Source organism: Sus scrofa, chromosome 7 (genome assembly GCF_054392235.1).
Source record: "Sus scrofa isolate SSC_HxYL_T2T_F1_AM1 chromosome 7, Sscrofa_HxYL_maternal_Yorkshire_Landrace_v2.0, whole genome shotgun sequence".
NCBI classification, from domain to species: Eukaryota; Metazoa; Chordata; class Mammalia; order Artiodactyla; family Suidae; genus Sus; species Sus scrofa.
In genome coordinates this window covers 86,704,215-86,719,505 of record NC_139389.1, presented here as the reverse complement: position 1 = coordinate 86,719,505, position 15,291 = coordinate 86,704,215, and the positions used below count along the sequence as shown (strand labels likewise).

General features: G+C 52.2%; 1 protein-coding gene across 14 annotated transcripts; it reads right to left on the bottom strand.

The window, feature by feature from the left end:
- Positions 1-5,060: 5,060 nt before the first annotated feature.
- NDRG2 (NDRG family member 2) lies at positions 5,061-14,385 on the bottom strand. 14 transcript variants are annotated; one of them, XM_021098384.2, is made up of 18 exons: positions 14,332-14,385; positions 12,824-12,902; positions 12,644-12,710; positions 11,827-11,907; positions 11,449-11,490; positions 10,960-11,065; positions 10,563-10,683; positions 10,320-10,382; positions 9,302-9,362; positions 8,982-9,068; positions 8,730-8,786; positions 8,450-8,553; positions 7,665-7,709; positions 7,050-7,101; positions 6,746-6,793; positions 6,462-6,497; positions 6,262-6,313; positions 5,061-6,051 (listed from the first exon to the last, which is right to left on the bottom strand). In XM_021098384.2, exons 4-18 carry the CDS (start codon positions 11,899-11,901, stop codon positions 5,885-5,887), a joined length of 1,116 nt encoding a protein of 371 aa, XP_020954043.1. In that variant the 5' UTR covers positions 11,902-11,907; positions 12,644-12,710; positions 12,824-12,902; positions 14,332-14,385; the 3' UTR covers positions 5,061-5,884.
- Between the last annotated feature and the right edge of the window lie 906 nt (positions 14,386-15,291).

Sequence of the window (15,291 nt, the reverse complement as noted above, 5' to 3'; positions counted from 1 at the left end):
GGAATTGGAAGGGACATGATTATATGGAAGTGAAGGAGCTATTTCTGATACAGAGGATTTGTACTATAGAAAGGAGGCTTGAGAAGAAGCACATTAGACTCCAAGGCTCCTCATGTTTCTGGGTCACTGATGCTATCAGCATTTGAGGTCAATGAGGAGAGGCTGGAGATTTCAAGCATGGGTGGGTCATGTACTTTTTATCTCCTCCCACCCCAGGAGCCTTTAGATTCCCCTTTAGCCTACTCTGCTTTCAGCCATCCTTCCAACCACCATTTCTGTTTCTTTTCCCAAGAACCTTACTGACTAGGACAGGAACCATGTTTAGTTTGAACCATGCTGTATCGGTTTAAGAAAGCTTGAGAATGCTGCATAGAGAGAACACTGGGATCAGGGAGAAGAACAATCTTGATCATTTTCAAAAGCTATGAATGCCCATTGAGAAACTTGGGAGGTCTCTAAGGGAGCAGATAGTGAATGTGATTTCTGAGAGCTTGAAATGTGGAAGAATGGAATAAGACAGGAGGGAGAGCTGAGTTAGCTGGGGCATGGCGACTAGAAGCCAGATTCAGAACTGAACCTTGATTAGCCTTGGGAGATAGGTTGTAACAGAAGAAAATTAGAATCATGAGAGTTGAAAGATAATAATGGGAGTAAAGATACACAGGTTGGGAAAATGAATAAGAGGAGAAGCAAGTTGGAATAGTCCAAGAGAATGTACATGGAACAATTTTCAAGTCTTCTAAACTCCTGGGCCTCTTTCCCACCCCTCATTCTCCATCCTACACATGTATATATGTGTATATATATATATATACATATATATATTTAAACAGAAAAAAAAAAACAGCAACAAAAATGAGACTTCCATCTGCCTTCCCTCTTTGAGCCGGCTTTCCATTTTTGCACCGATAAATGATTCTCTGAAGCAACATTCTGGAGCTCCACACTTTTCCTTGCTTACAAGCTAGGGATTGGGTTTGGCTATTGCAAGTATAAGGTGATAATTTGTGAAGAAAGGCAGATGGGGAACAGCATCAAAGAGAAACCGGAGTTCATTGAATACCCCGGAAATGGGTGGGAGGCCAGCCACAGACCAACATACATGAACAAGATATGCTCAGGAATAAAAACCAAAGAGCTCCAGACTAATTTGTGAGAAAATTCATGCCACTTGGCCTTCCTCTTTCTCCAGAGGAAATGGTCCCTTGGTCCTGACTCTAGGTGATAGAGTACAAGAAACAGCTGCCAGGGAGTTCCTGTTGCGGTTCAGTGGATTAAGAACCTGACATAGTATCCATGAGGATGCGGGTTTGATCCCTGGCCTCACTCAGTGGAGGATCTCGCCATTGCCATGAGCTGTGGCATAGGTCACAAATGCAGCTCGGACCCCTCGTTGCTGTGGCTGTGACATAGGCCGGGAGCTGCAGCTCTGATTCAACTCCCTAGCCTGGGAAAAAAGAAAGAAACAAAACAAAACAAAAAGAGTGAAAAGGAGTTCCCATCATGGCTTGGTGGTTAACAAATCCAAGTAGCATCCATGAGGATGCAGGTTGGATCCCTGGCCTTGCTCAGTGGGTTAAGGATCTGGTGTTGTTGTGAGCTGTGGTGTAAGTCGCAGACACAGCTCAGATCCCGCATTGCTATGGCTGTGGCATGAGCCGGCAGCTACAGCTCTGATTCGACCCCTAACCTGGGAACCTCCATATGCCCTGGGTGCAGCCCTAGAAAGACAAAAGACCAAAAATAAAATTAAATTAAATTTAAAAAGTGAAAAAAAGAAATGGTTTTCAGAATTGGAGTGGGTTGGTACATGTTAGTGTCCCAACTAGCCAGACACTCTCACATTCCCCCCACTGACCTGAGGGAGGAACCCACAGCCACTAGGAAAAGTGAAGCAAAAGGGGTACATACAGGGTTTACATGCATATCCCAGTCTGAGGAGATGCTTAAAAACACCTGTTGTCAATTATTTCTTTTTCATTTCAATCTTGTTCTGAGTTACTATCTTTAGACTTGTTGAATATCAAAAACAGAAAGCATTCTACTCTTACTGTATATTTATCCAATTTGGGGAATTCTGATGCTGGTGAGGAGAGAGGGTGTAAACGCCTTAAACTCCAGGCACCGTTTACCCTGACCACACCCCTGGCCTCTGCTCAGAATTGACTCTCATTTTCCAGTTAGTCCAGAAATCTCTCTAGAAAAGTGGCACCTCCCACTCTGGCGTTTTCCTTTCAGAGGAGGACTCTCTGAAACTTACCATCTAACCCTCCTACTGCAGTTTTGCTGTTTTGAATGCTCCTTTAGAGAATCACCCTTTCATGTCTTTTTACCAGTTCCAGAATTTTCAGACTGACACCACAAGGCTCTCATCACTTCTAGTTGGTGTTTTGTTTTGTTTGTTTGTTTGTTTTGCTTTTTAGGGCCACACCCATGGCATATGGAGGTTCCCAGGCTAGGGACAGAATAGAAGCTGCAGCTGCCAGCTTACACCACAGCCACAGCAACTCGGGATCGAGATCCGAGTAGGATCTGCAATGTATGCCACAGCTCATGGCAATGCCTGATCCTTAACCCACTAAGCGAGGCCAGGGATTGAACCCACATCCTCATCGGTACTAGTCGGATTCTTAACCTGCTGAGCTACAACAGGAACTCCTGTTCTTCTAGTTTTAATTCACCTCCCATGGCTTGTTTGCTTAGCTATCTTGGGCTTCTGTCCCTAAAGTTAGGGAAATATTCCCTGAGAATGAAAGGAAGAGAGAAACAGAGTCCAAAGCCTGAAGCAGAGACAAAAAGGAGGTCATTTGCGGTTGAGCTTCTGTGAAGTCACCCCACTTCACCTCCAATCCTCTGAGTTCCAATCTCGAGAATGGGCGGGAGCCACAGATCACTGCTGACACAGATCACTGCTGACAGTGGTATCAGGCCCTTCTACATAGCTACAGCTAGAATCACAAAGAACAATGAGGGGTTTAGGAAGGGACCTGGAGCTGGGGAAAGTTAGGAAGAACCATATCCACCACAGGAGGGCACTATGTCCCCATGGGCTAACCCAGAGTGTGCAGGACCAACAAAGCAGAGAGGTCAGTCAAGGACAGCAAAGCCCCTCTCCCTTGCTCCCAGCAGACAGCATCTCTCCCTCTACCTAACTCTTGGGTTTCTTATAGACACAGAGACATCTGTTGGAGAGGAACACACACAGCCACCATTCACTTCACACACCACCTCCATGACAGATACATGCACAAGCTCTCTCACGAGTACACACAGATGTAATTTGCTCCCACTTCCGAAGATCACCCTGCCAACAGTATTATCTTTGTAGGTAAATGTACTGAGACGACCTGCCCTCCTTTCTGTAACAAACATCAGCAGAGATTGCCAGTCAAGGCTGACACGGGTTGGAATTCTTTGCCTTTTCCTCACATTTTGTTTATCTAGGAGCTGATTGGTCCAATGATTCCCATTATGCTATTTCTTTTCTTTAGCATGGCATTTAAGCACTCTTTGCTACCTGCCCTGTGTGTGGTTACCCAATACCTTGCCATCAGTAGCTAGCTCTGTAACCCAGCTGGTCACCTAATACTGCCCCCTTCTGATCCTGGCCTAGGGCATTTAAAATAGACGTGGTCCTGGGAGAGAGAGTGAGGAACTGCTCAAGATGCAGGAACAAATTCGATGCCCCAGTTCTATGCCACTGTGTCAGCACCAGACACCAAGCTGCATTCGTCCTCAGCTCAGTTCCGCAGAGGGAAGTATAATTGCCTGAGGGGGTTCTATAATCTAGCAAATGACCTTGGAATACTCCATCAACAGTCCTCTTGCCAGTAACACTATATGGTGCCTTCTCATTTGGACTTCCTATGCCCCAAGAGCCCCAAGAATCAGCCTACAACAGCCACAAAATATCTAAAGTCCTCTTGATGATTATTGCTCATACTTGTTGAAAAGCTTCCCAGAGAACCACAAACATAATCTAATTAACTCCCTGAATTCTTGGATTCATAGGGGAGGAGAAATTCCAGAGAGGAAATCCTTTTTGCTGTGATTCTTCTGAAGGCATTTTTGGATTTGTATCAACTATAAGCTACCCAAACATTCTAGTAACTGCATGAGGGTCTGGTCCACGGACTGTATTCAACCATCTAAAATGGCATCTATGGGAGTCCCTGCTGTGGCCCATTGGGCTAAGAATCTGACCCTAGCCACTAGGGTTGCTGCCGAAGTGCGGGTTTGATCCCCTGCCCACCACAGTGGGTTAAAGGATCTGGCATCGCTGCAGCTGTGGCTCAGATTCAGTCCGTAGGCGAAATTCCATAGATCATGGGTTTGACCTTAAAAAAAAAATGTTATCTAGGTGACCCTAAGGAGGGTCCTGCCAGAAAATGGTTCCAAGTTGTGCTTGGACATGTTAGTCAGCTTTCTGCACTTCCTCCTTTGAGATCATGATGTTGATGCCATCTCTGAAATGCCATATGGAATTTCTCAATGGTCCATTCCACTGATACAGAAATCTCCTAAGGAAGTTTTCATAAGGAACATCTGAGTAGCTCCTCCCTTCCCAAACTTGAAAATACTATCAATATCAAGGATAATACCATTCTTTTTTTTTTTTTTTTTTTTTTTTTTTTTTTTTTTTTTTGCTTTTGCTTTTTAGGGATGCACCCGCAGTATATGGAAGTTCCCAGGCTAGGGGTCAAATTGGAGCTACAGCTGCTGGCGTATGCCACAACCACAGCAATGCAGGATCTGAGCCACATCTGCAACCTACACCACAGCAACACCAGATCCTTAACCCACTGAGCGTGGCCAGGGATCAAACGCACAACCTCATGGTTCCTATTTGGATTTGTTTCTGCTGCACCACAATGGGAACTCCCAAAGATAATACCATTCTACTGGGGACCAGTGACCATGTAGTCTCATTCTGTGACATGTCTATGCTATATAAGCCCTCTCCTGCGGTTTATGTTACTTCGAGAGGAGAATGTGAGAGCTGGGCAGGGAGAGGGCAAGAAAGGAGGCGGGCACACTCAGACAAAGAAGAAGAATAGTGCTCAGATTCCGCTACAGTTTATTGTTACAGCAGACACTGTGGGAGACAGGAGGGCACCCTCCACACATAACACACTGTGGTCAGAGCCCCAAGGCAGCCCTTCCCACCCCTATGCCAAGCCCCAAGCAGCCCTGCCCAGCTTGGCTCCCTCCCCCCTCCCACTCTAGACACACACTGTCTAGGCAGCTACCAAAGTTAGTGCAGCCAATGGCCCCAGGCCCCTTCCTACTGCCCAGCTCCAATCCTTCCCTCACACTTGTTCACTGCCCACCACCTCCCATTCCAACTTCCATTTCCACACCGAATGTTTCTGTCACATCCTGAGGACCACTAAGCCAGCAGCAAGTCTCCCCGGCACACATTCGTGTAGGCCCATACCCTTCAGAGGTCTGAAGGGTTCATGAGAAGCCCTATCAGCTTTGGTGAGTGGTGCCAGCCCCAAGCCCCCTACCCTTGCGATATGGGATAAGGAGAGAGCATCCAGTGGAGACACCACGGACAACTACAGCAACCCCTTATCCCTTAGCGACAGACACCTAGATTAGGGAGAAGAGATACGTGCCTTCTCCACCTTAACACCAAGATGAAGGAGAGGGATCATTTAGGGGCCTGGGTCCCTAAGAGATATTAGGACATCTCTCCCAGGAGCTGAGGAGAATCACAGGTTAGAGGTCAAGGTTAGGGTAGCAATCAGAGATCAAGGTCATCTCCCCATATGATTTGCCCATCTTCCCTTGCTCCCTCTGGCCCAGCGCCCTAGGCACCTCCCAGGTTAGTGCTGGGGGAGGTGAGGGCTGGGTCCCACACCAGGGCAACAAGGGTCATTCAACAGGAGACCTCCATGGTGTGCCCCGGGGGCCCTGAAGGAAGAGTCCCAGACTCGCTGCTCTGGGACAAGGTGCGAGAGCGGGACCGGTTGCCATCAATGGAGGCTGCGCTGGTCAGGGAGGCTGTGCGAGACCGGGATAGGCGAGTCATGCAGGAGGAGGCCACTGTGAAGACAGAGGACGAGCAGACAGTCAGAGAGGTGGGGGGAAGAGCGGCTCGCAACTCAAAGTGGGGCCAGGGGTCAATGAGCTTGATTTAGCAGATGGTGGTAAGTCTAGGAATTCGCCTAAAATGGTTCCTCCCCCTGCGGTGCCCATCCCTCCTCCTTGCAGCAACCCCTGGTCCTCGTGGCATCCTCTGATCCCCATACTCACTATAGCCCATGCCCTGCAGGAAGTACTTGAAGGCCTCGGTCAGTTTGCCTGGCTGTGGAAGTAAAATGAAGAGAGGGAGACAGCAGGATGAGGTGAGAAGCTGAGCTGGAGCCTAAGGCCGTGGCAGATGGAGTGTGTGGCAAAGGGGATATAGTTCAGAGCCACTAGCATCCCATCCCTCGGATGGCAGAGGTACTCACCTGAGTCAGCTGCGGCTGACCTCCAGAGTCAGCCATCTGTTCAGGAGAGAACCATGCAGAAAAAGTGATACACACATTAAAAAATGAGCCATGCTGAGAGGTAGAAAAGGATCTCTCTTCCCTAGATTCCCCACTCCAGGCCTGTAAGGTGTTTCTTGTTTTTTTCACTCCACCTGCCCACTTGCTCCCATGCAGGTCCCTGGAAGACTTGCATCTGAATCTAAAGAACATGGCTCTGGACAGAGGGCCAGGAATCAGGCTTCGTGTGGAGTAGGGTTACTGACCTTGAGGAAAGAAGTCTGGGTGGGGTCCAGTTTTGAGTTGCATTCCACCTGCAGTAAGTAGGAGACTGAATGAGTAAGATCACATTCCCTGCGGCCTCTCCTAACTAAGGGACCCAGAGACCCAGTTCCCAGTTTCCTCTCTTATCAGCCCCCTATCCATTTCTTTCTTACTAGGAATCAACCTCTTAGGCCCCAAAGTTGCTCTTCCTGTCCCAAACAGAGCTTGCCTCTTGGCAAGCTAGCCCTCTGACTGCCCCCCTAGAACTCCAACCCTCCCTCATCCACCCCCAAATTCTCTACTGACCACTGCATCTTCATGGGGTGCTTGGTCTCCTACCACCAGCATCACAGGGCACCTAGAGGCACAGTGTTGGGGAGCAGGCGGTGAGCCCCTCGCAGTCCCTCCCCCACCTCTTCCCAGAAGAACACCTGGAAAATGTTGGCTCCAAAGAGGAAACAGCCTTCTGAACCCCGCCAATCCCAAGAGGGTTCAAACAGGGAAGACCTAATGGGTGGTGATGTGCTAAATAGGATAAGGTGGGAGGTGACAAGAAAACCCCTTGGCAAAAGACTCCCCTTCTTTTGGGGGGATTTTTTTTTTCTTTTTAGGGCTGCACCTGCGGCATATGGAAGTTCCCAGACTAGGGGCTGAATCAGAGCTGCAGAGCTGCCAGTCTATGCCACAGCCACAGCATTGTTGGATCTTTAACCCACTGAGCCACATCGGGAACTCCAGATTTCTTTCTGACCCATGCCGAATGAGGCTGACCTATCTGCAGTGCACCAGCAGACATTTTCAGTCTTGGCTTCTCTGTGGGAATGGCCAACAAGAGACACTGGCAGTGGCTCAGTGAATAGAACATAAACACCTGGGGAAGATCCAGGGAAAGAGGCCAAGCTTTACCCCTTAAAGTCTTACTTGAGAGTGACATCACCTCCGCGCTCAAAGTTCAGGTCTCGGCGGCTAAAGAGGGTTTAAAAAGAGTAGGAATTTTAGGCAAGCAGTGTTATCCACCCAGATAGAATCCAGCTGCCCTATGAGGGGCCATCTCCCTCCCCAAAATTAGAATCAAATATTGGTGATTTTTAAGTGGGGACTGAAGGAGAAGGTGGCAGGCAGGCCTGAAGCATGAGCCCTGTGGTCATTTGTGCCTGAGGTCCCTGGTCAGGGGGCAGTAAAGGGGATGAAGGGCACAAGGGCACGAGATCATCTTACTCCTGGGAATCCAAAAATCTAAGGAGGTAACAGGAGAGAGGGGGCTGGCTCCTCACGTTTCCCACTGGGTCTGCACCACAGCTGCCCCAGCTGCACAGCAAAGCCTCCACCTTGCATGGCCTGCTTCCTATCTTCCTCTCCTCCCCGGCGACTCCCCGTGACTTCACCCCTCGCTGCTTCTATATTTCTTTTACAAGCCCACACACTCAGGGGTTTTTTAGTTGTTTGTTGAATTTTCTTTTTAGGGCTGCACTTGCAGCACAGGGAAATTCCCAGGCTAGGGGTCAAACTGGAGCTACACCACAGCACATCTACACCACAGCCCCAGCAACGTGGGATCCGAGCCGAGTCTGCGCCCTACACCACAGCTCACAGCAACACCGGATCCTTAACCCACGAAGCAAAGCCAGGGGATCGAACCCCCATTCTCATGGATATTGGTCGGGTTCTTAACCTGCTGAGCCACAACAGGAACTCCACCCACTCACTTGTTGTAGCTGTTCCAGTACAATTCAATGTTTGCCAGGTTGGGGGCATGTGTAATGATATTTCTATACTTTTGTATTAACTCAGAATTTCCAGACAGCTCTTCCTGAAGGAAAGAAGAGGGGAAAAAATTAGGGCGGGGACGAGAAGTCGCCAGTTACTAGATGCGAAGAGTCAAGCCTCCTTCCCTCCCCAGATGCTGGACCAGGTAAGGAAGTCATCCCCAAGTATTCCAGGCCCTGCTGGTCACCTCTACTTCTTTTGTTTTCCACAACCACTTACCTGGCTGAAAAGATGCCCAAGGATCATCTCCGAAATGGAAGAGGTGAGGCCTGTAAGCTAAGAGGAAAAGGCAGGTGAGAAAGCTCAGGACATTATCAGGAGAAGAGACCCAAGCAAAGGGACACAGCTTCTTTCCTGTTCCATCCCCTGCCTCTTGAAGCTCACAGGCCGATCCATTCTGCCGGTAGGGCCTAAATGGACCCATATAAGGGGAAGCCCGCCCTGGATCTCAGCACACAGGCCCTTCCAAACCTTGTGGGCTGCCCAGTCCATCCAGCCCTTGGCATTGGGATCGATGTTGATGAGGACGAGACCCTCCACAGTATCCGGGTGACTAAGCTGGGGGCAGCAGAAGGGAGGGTAGTCAAAGGCAGGCATGGCTTTATCCCCTCTGGGCTAAGCTCCACCCACTCCAGGCTGAGCTCCACCCACTCCACGGTCCATGGGCCTGCCTGCCCCCCCATTACTCCCCAGCCTCCCCCCAAGCACACGCTGATAAATAATACTCTCCTACTTGCTCTGCCTAGGTCTTGGACCCGTCTTTCCCTCCTCTGGGGGTTTTTATTTCTTACAGCATATCGAGAGAGGACGTAGGCTCCAGCTCCAACACCAATTCCAATTATTGAGGAGAAACTGTGAAAGGGAAATGGGGGCCTAATGGGTCCTGGTGTCCCAAACTCTGACTCTCCAAACTCCTCACCCTCCTTCCTAAGGCCTCGGACACAAAGGACAGAAAGGGACCTTCCTTTGGGGGATGCCTCAAAAGAAGGTGCCAAGAAGCTAAAAATGGACGCTGGTGGTCCGTGTAGGTCCCCAAAGTCTTTCCCCAGCTCCCTCTAGGAGAGTGAGTGTCCCGAAAATGAATATCCATCCGCTGACCAATCAGACACTGTTTCCTACATAGTTCTTTGTCCATTCTCAACTTTCAGGAGCTAGTTCAACTTGTTCTCTTTTAGTTCCTGATTCCTCTAGAGGAACTGGGAAGAAGGGAACTTGAAGCAAGATGTTAAAAACAGATACAACTTCAGTGAACAACAGGAAGCATAGTGGGGAAGAGAGCCAAAGAGGTGAACCAGAGCTGCCCAGGGCCCCGGTGCCCAGAAAAAGCCAAGCCAAAGACAGAGCACAGGCATCGTGCAACACTCAGTGTGCACAACCGAGGCCTCACCCAGTTTTCTCTTCCTTCTCCCACTCCTCTTAGATGCAGGGCGGGCACCCAGTGCACCAGGTGTGTGTTTGGAGGAGGCAGAGGGAGTGGGAGGGAAAGACAGGTCTGTCTGGTTCCTCCCGGACCATGTCGCCCCCCTCCTCTTCTCTAGCTTCCAGATCAGAGAAGTCCCTCCTCAGCCTAAGGCAGGGCCATGCACCCAGCTTCCTCTTCCTCTCCTCTGTCCCTTAGGGCTACTCCGCTGACTCAAGTGTTTTCCAAATCCACCTGCTTCCTCTGACAATCAGGTGGGGGCATGGAGGAGGGAGGGTATATCTAGGCCAGACAGAATTCACCCAGAGCCTGGGTGGGCACAGGAGTTCTAAGGGCCACCCTGTGCTAGAGAGAGAACTCTGGCTTGGAGGGGCCCCCGAGCCTCTCACTTTAAGTACTGTAGGATGCACGGGATCATGTCTGCAAGCTGGTCCAGAGACGGGTACTGATATCTGGGGAGGAAAGCAATGTTAAGGAAAATACCAACCTGCCCCCAGGCCCCCACCTCAGTGTCCTCTTCATCCTCTCCCAGAATCACCACCACGCCCTTCCCTCCTCCCCTGGTCCAACCCCCAGGTCACACCTGTCGTGCGCCTCACAGTCTGAAGAGGAGGGAAGGAGCTAGTTCTCACCCCAAAGGGAACACGGGAGCCCCCTCTTCCATCCCAGGGGCATCCACATGGACCCGCACAAAGTTCTGAATGATTTCTTGCATATCCCCAAACTGAAACAGCGGCTGGAAACAGGATTTATCTAAAGAGAATCCCCATGACCCCAATAGTAGAATCAGACAGGAGAAATGTCCCCAAGTCACAACCCACCCTCTTTCTCTCCCGCCACAGTCAGACTAGGAGAGAACTTGACATGCCACGTGGCTCCCTTCCTGACCCTTCTTCTCACACCAGGGTTGTTTGCTTTAGTTTTTTTTGTTTTTTTTTTGTTTTTTTTTTTTTTCACATCAGGGTTAACCGTGCCCCCCTCCAGGCCTCTTCCCAGAAAGAAATGGAAGGGGAAGGTGAAGGCCCTTACAGTTGAGTCCCACATCATGGTAGGTGAGTATCGCTGGGCGTTTGGGCTTGGGGGTGCCATAGACAGTAAAAGTGACAGAGCCATAAGGTGTCTCCACACTGTGAGTCTGCAGGAAAAGAGGTCACCATCAGGTAGGATTTAGGCTGAGAAGAAAAGAGGCAGAAGAGGAACCTCCACAAAAGTTGGGGCTTTAAGGTGGGGGAGGGGCAAAGAGAGGCGATGGGACCCAAGATTTAGAAATAGCATCAGCAAGAATTTAGTTTGACACTGGAGGATGATTTTGAGGGTGGAAAAGCATAATGAAAGATTGGAGAGCATCAGGGAACTCTGCGTAGGGAGGAGAAAGGAAGGGAAGGGGAGCGACGGGGACAGGAGAGGACTGGAAAAGGAGAGGAAGCGGAGAGATGGAAAAGCCAAGAGCCGGGTAGGGGCCCTCTCCTTCCTGGGGAGAGCCCCTCCTCCCACCTGGGGCTGCCCCAAGCTGGTTACCTGTCCCTGGTCCAGGAGGATTCGGGCAGCTAACTCAGCCTCCTGGAGAGAGACACACAGATACACACAGAGACACACAGCCACGTAGGGTCACAGACGGAGAGACAGATACAGATAAAGAAAGGTAGGTAGAGAGACCAAAAGAGACCAAAGACAGAAAGAGGTTGACAAAAAGAGACATGGAAAGGATGAAAGTTAGTGTAGTGACAGGACAAAAGCCTGGGCTCTCGGTGTGGTGTATGGGGAGAGAAACACAGGTAGATGTGGAGAAAGTAGGGGTGTGGGTTAGAATGAGGTCATGAATTTGGGAAGGCAAGAAGTGGGGGGATGCCTGGAGTTCTGGAATTCAGGCCTGGGAGTCAGAGGGTCTCGGATAACCTTGGCCACCTCGGGTGTCTGCCCTGGCAACAGCGGTTTCTCCTCCGTGATCTGCACCTCCTGCAGCTCCGCCATGGTGGCCTGGCAGGGTGAGGAAACACGGAGACTGCAGAGGCTGCCCCCACACTGCCACACCTCCTCCAACGCCTGGCTTCCTCTCTCAGCACTGGACAAAGCAGTGTGCAGAGGGCCCCGGGAGCCAAGGACCTCTCCAGGACACACCAAGAGCCTTGCCTGCCCCCAGCGCTGGAACCAGGCTGCTGGGGGAGAGGGCTTGTGGAAGAGAAATCAGGGTACCACTTCCCCTCAGATTGGCCATCCCCAGCACCCCTCAACACCCACACCTCCCGAGCCTCCCCCCCATCCTGGATGGAAGTAATGGGGGTTGAGCAGCAATGCAGCTGTGTGTGTGGGTTTTCAGACTATATTTAGGGGCCACCCCATACTTCTAGTTTGGTAGGGGGTGAAAATAGTGGCTCAGTGACTGGGTACTCTAAAGATACTAAGGGATGAGTAGTAAAAGTTCACCATTGAATGTGACCTTCAACTAAAGTCCCAAGGTCAGCAGCTCAAAGGAGAGGGGCTAAAAATGATCTGAGAAACATGATCAAGAGGGGGAGGGGGGAAGACAAGAAAAGTAGGACAAGGTACATCTGTGTCCAGCTGATCCAATGCCTCCCTTCCTCCCAAGATGCTTCCTCTTGACTGCAAAGAAGTTAACATATGTTCAATTTTTGGCGGTTGCCGGGTTAGGAGGGGAGCACCTGTGCAGACCAGCACAGTGAAGGGCCTGCAGCCTGGGGGTGGGGTCACTTACTGGACTCCTATTGGCTGGACGCAGTGGGGTTAGGGGTCAGGGTTCTCACTCCTCCTGGCTCAGGGGTCTGAGAAAACAAGGCAATGAGGTGAATGACATGGGAGACAGACTCTGGGTCTTTTAGGGACAGAAAGCCAAGATCTGGACGACTGGGTCACCAACCCTTGCCCGGTCACTAACCTGCCCTAATCTGTACCCCTGAGTCCAGTGAACAAGCCTTCTCTAGGCTTCCACTAGAATCAATACAGGCTGGAGGGGCCTACGGGGCAACACAGAGAGCAGGTATCAGTTCAGGCTGGAAGGGTTTGGGGGGCGGGGAGGAGAAAAGGAAGTGCTGATGTGGAGGAAAGAGCATGGCTAGTGTCAGAACCTCTGGATTCTAGTCCCGGCTCTGCCTCTACCAGTGTGACCTTGGCTCAATCTGTCACTGTTCTTGCCTTCAATTTCTTATTTGCAAACTAGTCTGGACTAGGGGATCCCCAAGTTTTGACAGCTCTCAAGCAAAATGAGGGTAGCAGAGCACGACTGGTTCCACCATTAAAATTTTTGTTTGTTTGTTTAAACCTTATGCCGTCGCTTTTCTCCTCCGCCCAGTCTCGGTGTGGGTCCCACCAGTTTAGTTTAAGGGGGTGTGGGGGGAGGGATATTCCCACAATCTTTTCCCAGCCTCCCCCAACGACCCACAAGGGTCGAGCACCAGCTGGGAAGGGATGGGCAGGTCGGATGGGACTGCCTGGGCCCAGCCTCAGGGACCTGTTCCTTCCGTGCTCGTCCGCGTGGGGACTGACACGCTCGCGCGCCTGGCGCTGAGCGCCCTGTACCCTGGACACAGTCTCGCGCACGCCCCAAACACGCCCTGCAGCCCGCGGAGCCTCCGCCTTTGTGCGCAGTGGCCCAGCGGCCCTCCTCGCGGGCCCCTTCCCATGAGCCGTCAGCTCCAAGGGATTGGGATCAAACTGTCCCAAGGCCCCCGCTGGCGCCAGCCAGGCCCCGAGGCCCCTCGCAGGCCCTTCCCCCTACCTGCTGCCGCAGCGGCCGCTTCCACCTTCACTTGCCTTTGACTCTCTGGCCCGCCCCGGCTTGGGCTCCCCACAGACCCGCCCCCTGCCCGCCCCAGCCCGCCCACGGGCCGCCAGCTCCCCGCGGATCCGCCCCAGACCCCCTGTAAACACGCCCTCCCACCCCGCCCGAGGCTGCCTGCTGCCCAGGGAGGGACTGTGCTGGGGGCCCGAGGGACGCTCCGAAGAAAGCAATCTGCTGGGTGCTTCCAAGCTCCTCCCGCGCTCCCCATAACATCCGCCCCCCCCGCCCTGCAACGCAGCTGCTGTAGGGTGTGCGGGGATCCCTAAGTCTGGAGGGGGATCCCCACGCCTCCTCTCAACACTGCCCCCACCGGTGCCCTGAGTCTGCCTGTGGCACCCTGGCGCCTTCCTTCGCCCCCAGACTCAGTGGTGGGCACGGGTAGAAGTGAGACGAATCCAGGGTGCTGGCACCCATGATTTCGACTCCACCCGCCCGGAAACAGAGCTAGGTTAAGGAGGGATTGCTGCTGAGGAGGCGGAGGTCTCGCTCGCTGGGAGGGGAAAGTGTGACTGTACGGACTGAGGGGTGGGGTGGGGTACGGTGGGGTGGGGCGGGGGGTGGAGGGCCCAGGAGTTCCAGCTCTGGGGCGCCCAAGGTCCTGGTACCTCCTCTCTTTGCTGTGTCCCGACGCCTGCTCTCCGGCTGCTCCCTGAGAAGTTGGAAAACAAGGCGGAGAGGGGGGGGGCAGGGAATGCGGGGGGCCGCTATAAATAGAGGGAGATCTCAGGAGGGAGGGGAGAGGATGACCAACGGGGGACTCCCGGGTCAAGGCCCGGCGGGGGGGGGGGGCGGAGGAGGGGCCAGGGACCCCCAGGGGTTCTGACTCTTGGGTAAACAGGCTCGGGGTGGAGTTAACTCAGTGGAGGTGGAGTAGGGGCTTGGGGAGGACGCAGTGTCCTGGGCCGGGACCCAAGAGACCCTGTGGCTTCAGTGCTAACCCCTTCTAGTCTGGCCCAGAGAAGAAGAGTGAGACCAGCTGGGCCAGGCAGAATCGCATTGCCCAGGGGATGGTTTTTCAGCGACTGACTGCTGCTTGTCTCAGGGACTGGGTGGGTTTGACTTCCTGGACCCCTCACTCGCCCTGCCCTCCTCCCACTTAGATGCACCCTCCCCATGCTCCTAAGAGGGAAGCCACCCGGAATGGGATAATTGTGTGGCTAAAGGGATTCAAAGTTGTCTTGAACAATAGGAAATCCAGACTGGATTTCTCCCCACCTGCACCCCTTCCAGCTCTCCTCCCCCTTGGGGTCCCCACCTCATCCTCCTTCAGCTAGGTTCCTGAGTTGCCTTTTTGGGGGCTGGGCGCCAGGCCAGTTGGGAACAATGGCCAATGGAACTGGAGCTGCCAACTACAACACCAGCTCAGACTACTCCCCCCAAGACCCCCAAATTGCCTTCTCCCCTTCTGCCTGGGAACCACCCCCACCCCCACCCCCACCCCCCTCACCACCCACAAACCCCTCCCATCCCAGGAACATCAATGCCCCTTTCATCCCCACTTGGCAGAGTCAATTGGAAAGGAGGGGCCAAGAGGGAGGAGGTGACCCAGAGTAGAACTGGTCAGG

Excerpts from the sequence above, each read along its gene's own strand:
- NDRG2 (XM_021098384.2), bottom strand. The coding sequence starts at position 11,901 with ATGGCGGAGCTGCAGGAGGTGCAGATCACGGAGGAGAAACCGCTGTTG. Across the intron at positions 8,787-8,981 it reads TGGACTGGGCAGCCCACAAG|CTTACAGGCCTCACCTCTTC; the intron begins GTTTGGAAGGGC and ends TTTTCCTCTTAG. Across the intron at positions 6,314-6,461 it reads GTCAGCCGCAGCTGACTCAG|CCAGGCAAACTGACCGAGGC; the intron begins GTGAGTACCTCT and ends TTACTTCCACAG.